This window comes from Bos taurus, chromosome 17 (assembly GCF_002263795.3).
Source record: "Bos taurus isolate L1 Dominette 01449 registration number 42190680 breed Hereford chromosome 17, ARS-UCD2.0, whole genome shotgun sequence".
Lineage (NCBI taxonomy): Eukaryota > Metazoa > Chordata > Mammalia > Artiodactyla > Bovidae > Bos > Bos taurus.
Window position 1 is genome coordinate 63,977,745 of NC_037344.1, and position 16,697 is coordinate 63,994,441.

Here is a 16,697-nt window from a genome sequence, read left to right on the forward strand (position 1 = left end):
CTAGAGTGTCTACAGGAACTGGAGTTCAGCGGGTGCTGAGATTTTTAAAGAGAACCCTCGGTACCGCCACCCAACGCACGTATTACAGTTCTTATTTTCTATCAGAGTTCGGCGTGCTTGCTTATGACCACGTTTAACCGTTGTTAAACATTTAGATTCTGAATCATGTCCATTTCAAGATCCCAATACTTAATCTGTTAATACTTGTGTGGGAGGGCCTATCAGTTATCCACCCCTGTCCTTTGCAGGGTGGCAGGGGGAGAGAGAGAGAGACATGCTTTTCTGGGTGAATTTGGGCAAACCCCTGCTCCTCTCACCGTGTCACTTTCCCAGGTATAAAGTGAGGGATTGGATAGTAGTTTCCAGGTTTGCCAGTGGCATGCGAATTCCGTGGGGGCAGGGAGAGGGGGAGTTATTTCTTTAAAATTCCTATTTGGGGGGGTGGGTGGCAGGCACGTGGGTTTTGCAAGCCAGGCTGCTGATTCTGATACCAACCCGGGTGTGGGAGACCCCTGACCAGATCACCTCTGAGGGATCCTTCCAGCCTTAACCTCCTCTTTCTTCCTTTATAGGACTTGGTGTTAAACTTTTAAAATGGAACCTTAAAAATAGGAGGAATGCCCCTGTGGGACCACTTTGCAGAGTAGATTTTGGTGTTTGGGACAGACCCTGGGCAATCTCTCTTGGCCTGGCGATCAGCTCCCAGGTCTTCCTGTTGTGGAGACAAGATGGACAGATTCCTGGTAAAGGGGGCTGTTGGGAGCCTTAAGAGAAGGATGGAACAAGAGCAGACTGGAGGAGGCCCAGCAGGGTTGGCAGAAGAGGAGGGAAACAGCAAGAAAAATCCCAGGAGAGCAGCCCCAGGGAATGGAGTTGACTCAGCAGGCCTCACCTGGGGGCGCATTCGAGCGGAGGGCCTGAACTGCGATTACACAATCCTGTTTGGCAAAGCCGAAGCAGACGAGATTTTCCAAGAGTTGGAGAAAGAAGTGGAATATTTTACAGGTAAGCAGGGGATGGTGGCTGGTTTGTCCACACTACTGTGTGTCTGTGTTTAGAGAAATCTGAACTTAAGAGCCATAAACGGATTCCAGCACAAGCTGGAATCAAGATTGCCGGGAGAAATATCAATAACCTCAGATATGCAGATAACACCACCCTTATGGCAGAAAGCGAAGAACTAAAGAGCCTCCTGATGAAAGTGGGAGTGGAAAAGCTGACTTAAAACTCGACATTCAGAAAACTAAGATCATAGCATCCAGTCCCATCACTTCATGGGAAATAGATGGGGAAACAATAGGAACAGTGAGAGACTTTAATTTTGGGGCCTCCAAAATCACTGCAGATGGTGACTGCAGCCATGAAATAAAAGACGCGTGCTCCTTGGAAGAAAAGTTATGACCAACCTAGACAGCATGTTAAAAAGCAGAGACATTACTTTGCCAACAAAGGTCTATCTAGTCAAAGCTATGGTTCTTCCAGTAGTCATATATAGATGTGAGAGTTGGACTATAAAGAAAGCTGAGCGCCGAAGAATTGATGCTTTCGAACTGTGGTGTTGGAGAAGACTCTTGAGGGTCCCTTGGACTGCAGGGAGATCCAACCAATCCATCCTCAAGGAAATCAGTCCTGAATATTCATAGGAAGGACCGACGCTGAAGCTGAAACTCCAATACTTTGGCCACCTGATGCGAAGAATTGACTCATTTGAAAAGACCCTGATGCTGTGAAAGATTGAAGGCAGGAGGAAAAGGGGATGACAGAGGATGAGATGGTTGAATGGCATCACCGACGCGATGGACATGAGTTTGAGTAAACTCCAGGAGTTGGTGATGGACAGGGAAGCCTGGCGTGCTGCAGTCCATGGGGTTGCAAAGAGTTGGACACGACTGAGCGACTGAACTGAACTGAATAACGGATGAGTTTGTTAATTAACACATACTCCTGGCACCTCTGGGCCAAGCACCTTACTGGGTGCTTGCGATACAAACTGAATAACGGGAATCGCCTGTCCGCTGAGAGCTGGGAAGTTACTAGGCAATCCCTGTGCACCAGTTCTCAGTATCAGCTGGAGGACTCTGTTGCTTGTCAACACTCCATTGCTGGCCCCGCCCCCTGCAGTCTAGTGTCCAGAGTTTCCGGTGCTGCTGACGCTGGAACCCACACTGAGAACCACTGCAGGGTGGCAGAGCACAGGGGAGTGTAGAAACGCCCATGGGAGACCCAGCCTCCATCAAGATCTGCATTAGCGCCATCTCCCCTGGATGCCCACACCCCTGCATCCCCGCAGTTGGCAACATCACAGTGCTAGCATGTAAGCTCACTTCATATTGCCCCAATTGTAGTCTCTTTTTTCTGGTTCTGCTGAGCAATTAAGTTACCGTGTTTTGTTTTTGTTTTTTAATTTGGACTAGAGCTGTTTCTCTCAGTGTTGGACAAGAATCACTGCCCTCATGGGAAGGCTTTGGGTGAGCCACAATCATTGTTGAGGAGGAGGTCCTCGGCCAGAGTAATAGATGTCACTCCTGTTGCACTTTCGCTCCTGAATGCTCAGGGAGCCAGTGGAGACTTCTGAGGCCCTGCCGTCTCTCCCCTGCACAGGTGCGCTGGCCAGGGTCCAGGTGTTCGGGAAGTGGCACAGTGTCCCAAGGAAGCAGGCGACCTACGGCGACACTGGGCTAACCTACACGTTTTCAGGCCTCACTCTGTCTCCGAAGCCCTGGATCCCCGTTCTGGAGCGTGTACGGGATCGTGTTTCTCTGGTGACTGGACAGACCTTCAACTTTGTGCTCATCAACAGGTGACACTCTGTCTTTACCTTTTTTTTTTTTTTTTCCCAGGAGCATGGACTGGATTTTATAAATCTTCTGTCTCTTCCAAAAGGAAGAACTTAGGATTCCCCTGCATTTTACTCATTTGTACAGCAGATAATTCTTTAGCATTCTTGGAGCCGTAGTAGTGGAACAGCACCAGCATTTCATCTTTATGGAGCGCTCACCTCAGGGTTGGGGGCCTTTCCAGGTGGCTCGGTGGTAAAGAATCCGCCTGCCAATGCAGGAGATGTGGGTTTGATCCCTGGGCTGGGAAGATCCCCTGGAGGAGAGCAGGGCAACCCACTCCAGTATTCTTACCTGGAGAATCCCATGGACCGAGGTTATGGGGTCCATGGCCTCGGAGATGTGGGATTGCAAAGTGTCAGATGTGACTGAGCACGCATGCGTGCACCTTGGCAGGGAGGGAGAGGCCGAGAGCTGACGAGTCATTGATAAATGTCTTGTAGAAAATTAAACAGGCTGATCTAAGAACATCTGAGAGGGAGGGTTTCTCAACAGCACTCGATGCTTTCAGCCAAATAATCCTCTTCTTGAGGCTGACTTCTGTGGTGTCAGATGGGCAGCATCCCTGACCTCCACCGACCGGATGCAGGGAGCTCCCTGTGGATGAGAAATGGTTGCCCGCCGCATCAGCACACGGATTCTTGCATCTTCCCATATACAGAAAACACTGAACTCATTAACCTGTGACGTCTGGTTTTCTTTAATTAACAAGAATCTTTTGATGTTCCGACTACCTGGTTTTTGTTGCAAAACCCCTTTATCCTGGCTCCTGCCTTGTCTCTTTGGGGCCATCGCTCAGAGCTGCGAGACCACCTCCCGGGCGTCAGTCCTCAGTTCTGTCTGCAGAATGAAACACGGTTTTCAACTTTTAGGTTGTGCGTTTTTTTCAAGGGTCCCTTTGGAGCAACGGAATGTCTCCAGACATCGCTTGAGTGCCCCGGGGAGGGCAGAATTGCCCTGGTTGAGAATTTGGGGTTTAGGGGAAGATGGTTAGAGGAGGGGTCAGGAAAGGGTGACATTGGAGCTTATAACTAAACCAAGGGAACGTGAGCCCCACAGGCCTCTGCAGGGAGAGCAGAGGGAGTTTGGAGTGTCTGTGGAGTGGAAATCCCACTGGTGGTGCCAGAAAACAGTGTATGAGGGAAAGAGGGGTGTGGGGTGAGCTCAGCTCAGAGGTGGGCAGGGGCCAGGCGAGGAATACAGATTTTATTCTAAGTTACAGAGAGAAGGCATCTTATATAAAAAGGGTTTACAAATATGAATCAGGGGTACTGTAAGACGTGTTTGGCCTCTATCCACGTGTGTGGGATTTTTGTTTGTGGCCGCACCATGTGACTTATGGGATCTTAGTTCCCCAACCAGGGACCCAACCTGGGCCGAGGCAGTGGAAGCGTGGAATCCTAACCACTGGACCGCCAGGGAATGCCGTACTAGTGGGCTGTTTGAAAGCCTGTGATCAGAGGGTTGATAACAAAGTGAAAGGCTAGCTTCACTACGTAGACCAGGGGCGGCCCTTCAGCCCCTGCACGAACCTGGGTTTGTGGCACTGTTTCCTGGCTGGTGGACGAGGTGCCCCGATGTGGGTGGCACGTTTCCAGAGAGGACTGTACTGTGAACTCTGCTCATTTTCTCACTGCAGGTACAAAGACGGCCAGGACCACATTGGCGAGCACAGGGATGATGAGAGAGAACTGGCTCTCGGGAGCCCAATCGCCTCTGTCTCCTTTGGGGCCTGCAGAGACTTCGTCTTCCGGCATAAGGATTCCCGGGGGAAGCACCCGTCCCGGAGGCTGGAGGTGGTCAGGCTCCAGCTGGCCCATGGCAGCTTACTCATGATGAACCACCCGACCAACACTCACTGGTACCACAGTCTCCCAGTCCGAAAGAAGGTTCTGGCTCCCCGGGTCAATCTGACATTTCGGAAAATCCTGCCTACTACAAAGCGAACAACATTGTTAACAGCAAGCGCTTCTGTTGGCTCCTTCGCTCTCCACTCCTAGAGGGAGCTGCTGTCTCTTTTACCAACAGGGAACACGGAACGGGTTTCACCCAAGCGCAGGGCTTCTTACGGGTACAACGCAGAACTCAGAGAAAGAGGACATTTGTATCAGACTGGTGAATTATGAAAGAATACCAGTTGATGTTTTTCCTAACAAAATGATTCTTTTATTGCTATAATACAGCAGATACAAAAGGTACCTTAGCAAATACATAAATCAACAGTTATTATGGCATAAACTATGAGTTTGACTCGGGTTTTTGCAAAAAAAAGAAGTGACTGTAAATAACTGAATGCTAGAAATAAGATTATTTGGCTGCTAACTAACGCCTAATAATTTACAATGTGAAGAAGCAGGGGTAGAGAATGTGCCTAGAGATCATTCACATTTACAGCCGTAGCCGTGGCCCAGTCCCTGGCCTCTGACCAAAGGTCTGCTTACAACCAAACATTCAAAGGGGGCACTGTTCACACCCGGCACCTCTCTTTGATGGCAGATTTCAGAGTACGCAGCGGCAGAAGGGCAGGTGCACAAAGCTACGGTTGGCCAGGCAGGTGAAGGCCACGTGACCTGGGCACGTGTTGCCCCAGGCTCGGGTATCACAGGGACGCTCCTTTCCCCATCAGAGCTGGGGTCTGCGATGAAGTCGGGAAGGGACACCTGCCGGGAGCAGAGAAGCTTCACGCTGCTCCTTTCTCCCTGATGCTCGCGGTCTGGAGAACTCCACAGTCTGTTTGTGTCCGTAGCAGGACTTCCCAGTCCTCGGGACGCACACACACCTGGCCCAGTGGAATGGGGACTGCCTGGGCCTCCGCTGGGTTCAGCTGACACCAGGGTCTTGTCTGGGAGTGTCGCCAGCCTGCCCGCCAGGGAAGCATGGTCCTCAGCCTGACCTGGGTGACCACGATGCACCTGATTCCAAATCTTACTCTGAGGAATCAGTCTGGACTTGGTATCCTTTCTTTTTTAAATAAAAAAATCTAGTTAAAACATAGATACCGCTGTGTCCTCGAAATTCCTTTGGCCCTGGGCTGCCTTCATGAGACTTACCTGAGGATGGGGGAGGGTGATCAGATGGGGCCTTCTGTATGAGGTACTGGAAACCAACACGTGTAGAATATGGATCTAGGACAGGATGATGGGACTAGGTGTCAGCCGCCATTGTGTGTTTCAAAAGTTTTCTTAAACTTCTTTCTTCCTTTTTTGTGGGATGGGATGGGCCGGACTTTGATGGCCATGGAATCGAACTCTTCACTTTACAGATGAGGAAACCGAGGTGTGGAGAGGTGGAGGCCCCGAGTGAGATCTGTGCCCTTCCTTCTGAATCCAGCTCTCATGCGGAGGCCAGGATTGTCTGTCTGTCTGTCTGTCATGGCCCCCAGCTCCACCTGTAAACCTCAGGAGCGCCACGTGGGCAATAAATAAATAGGTGAGAGTAATGGTCCACGGTGGGTCCTGGCGTGAGAAAGGGTTTTCTACGGAGCAGGGTGGTCGTGGGTGCAGTGCAGAGGCCGCCAGGTTCTGGCTGTCCGGGCAGTTATGTAGTAAGCAGTGGCCACACCTCTCAGAGTCCAGGACACGCAAGATGATGGCAGCAAGGAAGCTGGTCACTTGTCACTGATGAAGTAGAGACAGAATTCCCCAGAGGGGCGGGTTTGGCAGATGAGCTTTCACTACATGTAAAGACTCTGAAAGGTTAGAAAAAGACGTACAAAAGGGAAGGTGGGCGTGCGCCAGGCGTCCTCTGAGCTGTCCCTCTGCTCTCCATTCGGTCACTCTGCAACAATCAGAGCTTTGCAAAAATTGTCCGTGTGACTCCCAGATGAGGTCTGTTTTCCAGAAGGGACGTGCTACAAAAGCAGTTGAGAGTGAAAGGCACTTTTTTTTTCTGTGAAATTGTTGCCTTTAATGATTTCACTAATTCATCAGTTTTCGTGGGCCTTGCTTGCTTATTAAAAAGATCTACGCTGAAGCCCTGGAGGGTCAGACAGAGTTAACTCCCCTTTAAGAACACCTGATGCATCAGAATATATTTAAAAAAAGGTGGCTTCTGGAGTCTGGTTCCTTTTAATTACCTGTATCGGGTGAGTGACAAGACACGGTCTAGACACACATGGTGCCCGGTACCACCCTGGTGCAAGCTGTGCGGGGAGGGGGTGGGGGCCTCATCTGGTGTGAATCGGGGCCGCCAGTTCCTCTGTGGAGCCTGCTCTTACACCACACCAGAAGGCCACAGGACTCTAGTGGGGCTGCTCACACGCGCGCACACACGCCACACACACGCACAGACACACAGGGCTGGGACAGTGCTGGCGGCTCTCCAGCCCTGGGGCAGGGCAGGGTCATTCCTCAGACTTGTACTCCCGACCCTGCGGCTGCATCTTGGAGAGGACGCGCTCGTAGAACAGGAGGTAGGCGCTGGAGGACAGCACCTCCTGCAGGCTGGCCTTGCGGACAGTGTCGTCGGAGACCCACAGCCACTGGCTGCTGGCGGAGACAGGGTTCTTGGCCGAGGGCGGGGAGCGCCGGTAGGTCACGAAGTGTCCAGAGTGCATGTCCCCGTGGTGGACGACCACGGCCATCAGCTGGAAGAGGTATGTGGAGGAGCTGAACGGTAGGAACAAACGCCAGTGGTTTACAAATACAACGAGGAAGGTTTAGAGGCAAAAGCAAAGAGTAGAGGACCCTAGCTGGATTCAATGACAGGGGACTGATGATGGCGCAGCCTGACAGCTGGACGCTATACAATGCTTAAAACGCAGACCTCCACTGACTGGCCTGGTGGGCCATCCAGTTCTGAAGGTGTGCTTGCATTGTGTGGTATATGCACACAAACACACACCTTTACAGAGAGGAAAACCAAGACTTAACTGGTGATCTCTGGGTGGTGTCCCAGAGACCTAATTTCTTTCTTTATACTCTGTGTACATACTTTCTTACATATGTACATGTATACACACGTACCCGTAATATTTATGATTTATGGACTTCATAATTCTTATTTTTAAAACAATCAGTGTATGAGGCTTGTGAGTCTAAGGAGCAGCTCACCTGTAGTCAGGAACAGCTGGGAGGGGGAAAGGCATGGGGGTCGGCAGGGCGGGCAACAAAGACGGGGAGCAGGCGCCGTTCATGAAAATCTGTGTTTTGGGGCCCCCCGGGTGATTGCGAACTGCAAGAGAAAAAGGCCCGAGGCGATTAAGATGAGCAGCGGCTCTGGGTAAACAAAATGTGGTTTTTGCTTAGCTTGAGATTTAACTCCCTGATAAGGCTACAAAGGAAAAACAGATAACTTGATTTTGTACTATGTTGATTCATAAAACTTGCTACTTGTTTGTCTTCACCTGCTTTATTCCCAAACAGAAAAACTGTATCCCCCTCCCAGCCTCCTGCTCACTGTGACAGCTTTGTGGATCTTTGAAATTTCCAGGCCTGGCTGCTAAAGACACATGTCAGAGCCAAGCAGTGGCCCGCTTACTGGCCTGACCAAAACCAAGGCTTCTCAACCTTGAGGCTCTGGTCGCCCTTTGTGGGCGCTGTCCTGGTCACTTGCAGGATGCTGAGCAGCACCTCTGGCCTCCACTCACACCAGCGCCTCCTCTCCCGGCCGGCGGAGACAACCAAACACGCCACCAGCCCCAGCCTGGTGCCCCCGGGGCCAGACTCCCTGCTGAAAAGCACTGATCCCAGCCCGGTGCCCCTGGGGGCCAGACTCCCTGCTGAAAAGCACTGATCCAAACATTCTCTTTTCTCCGAATGTCAGCTTCTGAGGAGCGCAGTCGGCAGGCGGAGACAGCAGGGATGTGTTCACGGGTGCAGATGAGATAATTAAAGAGATGTTTACATCTCTTCTCCTTTCAAGTATCATATTTGGGGGCCTTTAATACCGACCAGCTACACTGTTGGCCTCTTTAACCACCACATTCTGAACACTAGCAGACCTGCGCCCCTACCTGGGAGAGGAGAAAGTGAGGCCAAGAGGCCCTTGATTTAAAACTGGGCCCTCTTCCCACCCCTGCTGCTCTACTCTCAAAGTTAATCTGTGGATCTGCTGAGAAAGGACAAAGCTCCGTCCCCCTGTGAGTGATGTCCTGCCAGGCCACGCTGCTACTGCTGCTAAGTCACTTCAGTCGTGTCCGACTCTGTGCGACCGCATAGACGGCAGCCCACCAGGCCTCCCCGTCCCTGGGATTCTCTAGGCAAGAACACTGGAGTGGGTTGCCATTTTCTTCTCCAATGCATGAAAGTGAAAAGTGAAAGTGAAGTTGCTTAGTCGTGTCCGACTCTAGTGACCCCATGGACTGCAGCCTACCAGGCTCCTCCGTCCATGGGATTTTCCAGGCAAGAGTACTGGAGTGGGGTGCCATTGCCTTCTCCGCCAGGCCACGCAGCTGGATGTAAAAACGAATAACAGTATTGAGGGGGCGGAGACTTCCCTGGTGGTCCAGTGGCTAAGACTGTGCTCCCAGTGCAGGGGGCCCAGCTTTGACCCCTGGTCAGGGAACTAGGTCCCACATGCCACAACTAAGACCTGGTGGGCCAAATAAATAAATAAAAATAAATATTAAAAAAAAAAAAAAGAATAAAAGTAGTGAGGGGCACTAGGTGAGGAAAGGCCAGAGTGCAGGGAAGACAGTACTGGCTTGACTAGGAGCAGCAAACGAGGTGGGCGGTTGTGGAGGGAGAGTGGAACAGGACAGGATGTTCAGGCTTGGAGCCTTTAAAGTCAGTGGGTTTTCCCTCATTAATGAAGAACTAAACACATTACATTCAAGACCTTTACAAAACTGCCCCACACTCCATTCCAGTTCCAGATGCCCCGTCTGGCACTCAGCCTCTGGAAGCCTTGGTTCTCTCTTCAGTGAGACTGAAGGTGATAACAGCTACCTGGCTTCACTGGTGCCTGAGTCAAGGATTAACCTCAAGGGAGGATTGTAATGGGATCGGATAAATCAGCAATTCAGTAAAGAAGTAGCAACCCAAGTAAGATGTTTAGGGATCTTCAGCCAGGATACTGCCTCCCCACATTTCCTGTCTAAAGGAGGTGATGGGAGGGAGGCTCAAGAGGGAGGAGATATATGTATACCTATAGCTGATTCCCTGGTGGCTCAGACGGTAGAGAATCCACCTGCAATGCAGGAGACCTGGGTTGGGAAGATCCCCTGGCGAAGGAAATGGCTACCCACTCCAGTATTCTTGCCTGGGGAATCGTGTGGACAGAGGAGCCTGGCAGGCTATAGTCCATGGGTCACAAAGAGTCAGACATGACTGAGTGACTTTGACACATAGCTGATTCACACTGTTGTACAGCAGAAACCAACACAACATTATAAAGCAATTATCCTCAATTAAAAATTGAATATATTCACTAGGTGACTGTATGGGGGCAGAAAAGAAGAAATTCAGTGGACTGAGGCGAGTCAATTATTGTTTAGCCAGAAGATCAGAAAGCAACCTTCCTCCCTCCTGCCTGTGTGTTTCCATCCGTCATAGAGCTTTTAAAAACTAGACATCACTGTATCATTCTAACCTCTTTTATGAAACCCGCCTTCTCTCACCCCCAATCCTGCTGTTCTCAAGAATTGAAGCGCCATCGGGCAAGTGTGGCCCTGGTGGCGCCAGGGCCCAGAGGGTCCCTGTCTCTGCCCCTTGGACACACACCTGACTTGGGGGCTGCCGGCCCGTCCTGCAGCTCCAGCGCGGGCCCTGCTTTCTCACACTGCTCGGGGCTGCGGTGACCGGGCTTGTGTCCCAGGAGGTGGTACTTGTAGATGTCCATCATCAGGAACTCGCCGAACTGCACGTGCTCATGCCGCTTCAGGGGCGTGCCGTGGCTGGACCAGCTCAGCCGCTGGAGGTGGATGCACAGGCACTGCGGGAGCTGCGGCGGAGAGACGGGAGGAGTGGAGGGCCGGAGCGGGACCCGGGGGGCCCCAGAGCAGAGCCAGACCCGGGGTTCTGGGAGCAGAGCCAGATCTGGGGGGCCCCCAGAGCAGAGCCAGACCTGGGGTTCTGAGAGCAGAGATGGATCTGCGGGGGCTCCAGAGCAGAGCCAGAGCTGGGGGTCCTGGGAGCAGAGCCAGACCTGGGGGCCCCCAGAGCAGAGCCAGACCCGGGGTTCTGGGAGCAGAGATGGACCTGGGGGGCCCCCGGAGCAGAGCCAGACCCGGGGTTCTGGGAGCAGAGATGGACCCGGGGGGCCCCCAGAGCAGAGCCAGACCCAGGGGTCCTGGGAGCAGAGCCGGATCTGGGGGGCCTCCAGAGCAGAGCCAGACCCAGGGGTCCTGGGAGCAGAGCCGGATCTGGGGGGCCCCCAGAGCAGAGCCAGACCTGGGGGTCCTGGGAGCAGAGCTAGATCTGGGGGGCTCCAGGGGCAGAGCTGGCCAGGTGTGCGGCATAGGCTCACCTTCCCCAGTTTTAATTGTTTGACAAATGTGGTCCTCTGGTGTTCCACCTTCTCCCCATTCAGCGTCCCTTTTGCCTCAATCTGAAATAAAGGAAACATCTCTCTGAAGAAATTCTTGAAACAGGACCCTCAGAGAGAGCAGAGGGCCAGGCTGGAGTTAGCCCAGCATTCACTGGGCACTTGGCATCCACCTGCCAAAGGAACTCAGCTGCCCAGATATTTGCAAATTGGTTTCACTGTTTTAAATGGGCTTCCCTGGTAGCTAAGCTGGTAAAGAATCCACCTGTGATGCAGGAGACCCCAGTTGGACTCCTTGGTTGGGAAGATCCCCTGGAGAAGGGAATGGCTACCCACTCCAGTATTCTGGCCTGGAGAATTCCATGGACTGTAGAGCCCATGGGGTTGCAAAGAGTCGGACATGACTGAGCGACTTTCGCTTTCACTGTTTTAAAGAGGATGACATGGTTGGATGGCATCACCAACTCAATGACATGAGTTTGAGCAAACTCCGGGAGATAGTGAAGGACAGGGAAGCTTGGCATACTGTAGTCCACGGGGTCACCAAGAGTTGGACATGACTTAGCAACTGAACAAAAACAAGAGTCATTAAATAATTGTGACTGTTGCAGCAAGAGAAACAAAGAGGCCGCAATGAAACTCTGCACTGGCTGCCTGTCATCTGTTTTGTTTTGTGTCTTCAAAAATTCTTTCCCGTACACTTTCTCTTAATTCAGAGGATGACATTCCTGGGGCAGTTGGGCAGGAGTGAGACAGGTGGGCATGGAGGGGACTGTAGCAAATTGGAGCGGGCATGTCTCACCTCAAAGCATATGATTCAATTTTTTTCCTTTAAACATTCTGTGAATGAAACAACTCATCTGGGAAAAGATATAGTCCGTGGGCTGCCAACTTTCTAAGCAAGTTAGGTGGAGGTGGCTGTGGCTGCAGGGAGCCTCTGGGCCAGTCAACAGAGCTCAGGGCTAAGAGTATGAGAGGCCTTGTATCCGGACATGGGGGCCAGCTCAGGAGATGGCAGCCAGGGTTAAAGTCATACCTTCGTACAGTTGTCACAGACGACATCCCGCACGGATTCTGACGAGATGAAGTGGTGAAGGCAGTGGTCCAGGGTCAGTGGATGACCCTATGGCACAAGAAGCACGTTCATGAATACAAGTCAAGGAGAGCTGGACTGACACCGCTAACAGGGTGAAGCCCAGAGCTTTACTCTGCTTAGGTAGGCTGCGAGGCCTCACAGACACAAGTGGGTGTTTCCCGAACAAAATGGAGAGTTCAGAGCATCCTAGATTTGTTATTCTGGACGGATTCAAGGGTATGAGGACCCAATACTGCAGAAAAGTATGCGCTTCTGTGCTGTTTTACGCATCTCTGAACTTGAGAGGTTTGTGTATATGTATTTGAAAAAGCCAAAATTTCTGCAGCGAGAGAGAAACCACCTTCTTCCCCGACAGGTCGTGGTAACCACAGATTAAAACTAAGACAGGTTCAACCAACTATGTGTCTGAGTCATGTGTAGTACCTGAGTTACACGAGATGCCTCAAAGCTCTTTCAGATTCAGATGTCTCTGAAACAGACTCGAAATAAACCAGAGATGGGTACATACCCATGTGGAGGCTGGAATACTGAGGGAAAGACTGTCGAAGGTATCGAATCGAACGGGACTCTGAAACATAAATTGCAGGAAATACAGAAAGGACTTAGGTTCAAGTCGAAGGTATATGCCTATAAAACAGTTTCATATTTACACAGCCAACAGTAACATAGTCAAACATAATGTACTTACCGAGAAGCAAAGTCTACTAAGAACACCTTTGTAAACATAAGAACTACGATAATACTAAAGGACAGTTTGGAAAAACTGTACAATAACATACCTGACCCAGCAAAATGGGGGTATTATCCTAAGGAAATAACCACAGACAACGTAACTACACGGATGTAGTTACCACAGCACCATTTAAAACAGGGTGAAACTTCCAGGGAATGACAGAGTAAATTATATCATGTCCACATAGAGTGGAATACTGTATTTAAAATACTGTAGTAGAAGTATACATGATTACACAGAAAGATGTGCATGTTTTATGATTAATTGGCACCCCCCCCCCAAAAAAAAAAACAGATGACAAAATACATTTAATAAGAGTTCCTGCTTTTGGGACCTCCCTGGTGGCCCAGTGGTTAAGAATTTGCCTGCCAATGCAGGACACATGAGTTCAGTCCCTGGTCCAGGAAGAACCCACATGCCATAGAGCAACTAAGCCCGTGTACCACAGCCCCATATAGCCAATGCTCTAGAGCCCATTCTCTGCAACAAGAGAGGCCACTGCAATGAGAAGCCTGCATTCCACAATAAACAACATCCCTGCTGGCTGCACCTAGAGACAGCTCACATGCAGCAATGAAGACCCAGCATAGCCAAAAATAAATAAATTAATTTTATTTATAAATAAAACAATAAATAATAAAATCAATAGAGAACTTATTAAAAAAAAGATTCAACATCATTAGTCACTCAGTCATGTCCAACTCTTTGCGACCCTATGGACTATAGCCTGCCAGGCTCTTCTGTCCATGGGATTCTCTAGGCAAGAACACTGGAGTGAGTTGCCATGCCCTCCTCCAGGGGATCTTCTCGACCCAGGGATCAAACCAGCATCTCTTACGTCTCCCACGCTGGCAGGAGACATGGGAAGTTCTCATGATAAGGCCAATTAAAACCACAATGAGGGGGAAAAAAATGAGACACCATGTTGCACACAAGAGAATGGCTATAAATAAAAACTTAGATTAAAAAGTGTTGATGAGGATGTAGAAAAATTTGAAACTTCATTCACTGCCGGTAGAAATAGAAAAATAGTCTCACAGTCTCTCAAAAGGTTAAGCTTAGAGTTACCATATGAGCTAGCAATTCCACTCCTAGGGAAATATTAAAGAGAGATAAAAACATGTTTCCACAAAAATGTGCACATAACTATTCACAGTAGCATTATACATTAATAGCTGACAAGTACAAACAACTCAACTGTCCATCAACTGATGACTGGATAAACAAAATGTGGTCTAGCAATACAGTGGAATAGTACTTGGTAATAAACAGGAACAAAGCACTGGTATGGGCTACAACACGGAAGAACCCTGAAAACATGCTGAGTCAAAGAAGCGAGTCTCAGGGCACCAGACATTGTATGACTCCATTTATATGAAATGTCCTGAACAGACAAATCTATAAAGACAGAAAGCAGATTAGTGGTTTCCGAGGGCTGACAGTGTGAGGAGAAATAAGAAAGGAAGCTAATGGGTACAGGGTTGGTTTATTCGTGTGTGTGGTGGGGGGATGATAAAAATATTCTAAAATTGACTGAGGTGACAGCTGTACAATTCTCTATTTTTGCATCATGTTCAAAATTTTGCATAATAACATTTTAAAATCTCAGAAACAAAACACACACACATACACACACCAAAGCTAAACAAACAAACAAAAAAACCAGCCCTAGAATCTGTAGTGTTCACCAAGAGTACAGACCCAACCTCAGGACTCAAAACCCCGCCAATCCACAGTAGGTTTGCTGCTCTTGGTACAGAAGATGCCATCTGAGAGTCAACTGGTACGTCAGCACTCACCAAACGTGGGCAGTCAGTTGACTAAGCACAGAGACCCCAGAAAATGACAAAAGCCAGACACCCATGTCAGTCGGCACACTCCGGCTCCTTCATGAATCTTAAATCAAAACCTTGCCGGAAAATAGCAGGCACTGGTGGTGTATTTACCTGGTGCTCACAGTGTTTGCAGACCATGTTACTCGTGAGTCGTCCGTGAAAAGGATGCTGAGACTTCCAGTGGTTGGATGTGGGATGTGGTGACCCTGAAACACAGAACACCTTTGGACAGGCCACCTCTCGCCCTTTGGCACCAACCTCAAAATTCATCCTCCTTCTTAGTACGTGGTACAAACACCCTCTTTAGAAAGAAAAGTTTCTGGACTTCCCAGGCAGTCCATTGGTTAAGACTCCAGGCTTTCACTGCACAGATATTGGACTTGATCCCTGGTCAGGGAACTAAGATCCTGCATGCCATGAGGCAAGGCCAAAAGAAAACAAAGGCAGAAAAAAAGGACTTCTGAAAACACGAGAATGAGCAGGTTCTAAAGAGCTGGGGTTTGGGGGTTAGGAGGGGGTTAGTGGAATAAACACAGCGGTGTGGTGTGCCAGTTAGAACCACGCGCTGGAAGACAGGCCGGCCTCGGCCGCGTCCTGGCTTTGCTTCTTTAGTCACCGGGCCCAGAGCCAGACTTCATGTTTATAAGCCTCAGTGTCCTGGAAATGGGGATAATTGTGATCCCACTATGCCGCACACCTGGGGCTTCCCTGATGGCTCAGCAGGTAAAGGATCTGCCTGCAACACAGGAGACATGGGTTCAATCCCTGGATTGGGAAGATTTCCTGGAGGAGGAAATGGCAACCACTCCAGTATTCTTGCCTGAAAAATCCCCTGGATGGAACAGCCTTGTGGGCTATAGTCCAATGGGGTCGCAGAGTCAGACACGACTGAGCGACTAAGGGCATGCCCCACACCACCAACTTCACAGAGCAGCTGGAAGGCTCCTGTAAGGTATTATGGTGACTGGCACAGAGCAGGGACCCAAAAGATAACTGTTCTCATTACTACCAGTGCACAAAGGAACTGATGTCATTTTCTTAAGAAAACCATGTTTCCTTCTAGGGAGGCCTGGGACATTTGCAGGAAGAGCTGGCCACAGTGCAAATGCGGAGGACATGGCACCTTCAGCTTGTTAAGTTACAGGACCAATTCAAGAAGGTAGAGCGAGACCACCATTTGAGGCAGAAACAGGTCCATTAAGCAGAAACTGAGCAGGGCTCGGCTGTGATGGAATACTCGAGATGCTCATTGCGGGGACAGTTTAGAGCTGTTTCCGAAACACAAGTTCCTCTCAAATGCACACACTCCAAGTCGGGATGGATGTCACCAGAAAAAAAACATTCTTTTTAGAAAACATAAAGCAAATTACTGTCCTATCAAAAAGGTACACATCTCACACGTTACAGTTCAAGGGAAACGACTACCTCTGGTGCGGCAGGTGATCTGTCTGGGAGTTATTTCTGTCTGCTGCTGCAGGGGAAGAAAGAGAAAGAGGCTGAAAACCCTACTGCTCTCCCTCTGGCCACCCACCCTCAATCCCCGCTTAAATCTCTTGTTTCTGTGCTGACTGCCCTGTTTAAAAATCAACTTTAAGCTAAGCTTCCTAAAAGCAGCCTTAACTGCTTTTGGACTGATTTCTGTACCTATTCCTTCACCAAATGCAACTGGACACCTTTCCTCTCTGGAATATCTGCACCCTCCTCCTTTGACTAGTTAACTTTTATCAACTCTCTAACATTTACAATGTGCCAGGGAAATGAGATTCATTGAG

General features: G+C 49.9%; 2 protein-coding genes across 9 annotated transcripts in view; one reads left to right on the forward strand and one right to left on the reverse strand.

The window, feature by feature from the left end:
* ALKBH2 (alkB homolog 2, alpha-ketoglutarate dependent dioxygenase) lies at positions 1-5,831 on the forward strand. 6 transcript variants are annotated; one of them, XM_005217791.5, is made up of 4 exons: positions 1-333; positions 573-1,005; positions 2,602-2,800; positions 4,477-5,831. In XM_005217791.5, exons 2-4 carry the CDS (start codon positions 729-731, stop codon positions 4,835-4,837), a joined length of 837 nt encoding a protein of 278 aa, XP_005217848.2. In that variant the 5' UTR covers positions 1-333; positions 573-728; the 3' UTR covers positions 4,838-5,831.
* USP30 (ubiquitin specific peptidase 30) overlaps positions 4,979-16,697 on the reverse strand; it is a 24,000-nt gene continuing 12,281 nt past the window's right edge. The window contains exons 6-14 of one of the 3 annotated variants that reach the window (XR_238110.3): positions 16,351-16,396; positions 15,037-15,131; positions 12,866-12,925; positions 12,298-12,384; positions 11,244-11,324; positions 10,499-10,718; positions 7,889-8,009; positions 5,888-7,444; positions 4,979-5,798 (exon numbers count right to left, since the gene is read on the reverse strand). Coding sequence is in view for 2 of the 3 variants with exons in the window: in NM_001191361.3 (NP_001178290.3) it covers positions 7,180-7,444; positions 7,889-8,009; positions 10,499-10,718; positions 11,244-11,324; positions 12,298-12,384; positions 12,866-12,925; positions 15,037-15,131; positions 16,351-16,396 (975 nt within the window). In the remaining variant the exon portion in view is untranslated. Of the gene's footprint in view, positions 7,445-7,888; positions 8,010-10,498; positions 10,719-11,243; positions 11,325-12,297; positions 12,385-12,865; positions 12,926-15,036; positions 15,132-16,350; positions 16,397-16,697 lie in introns of all 3 variants that reach the window. The other 2 variants (XM_005217725.5, NM_001191361.3) reach the window with 2 other exon arrangements.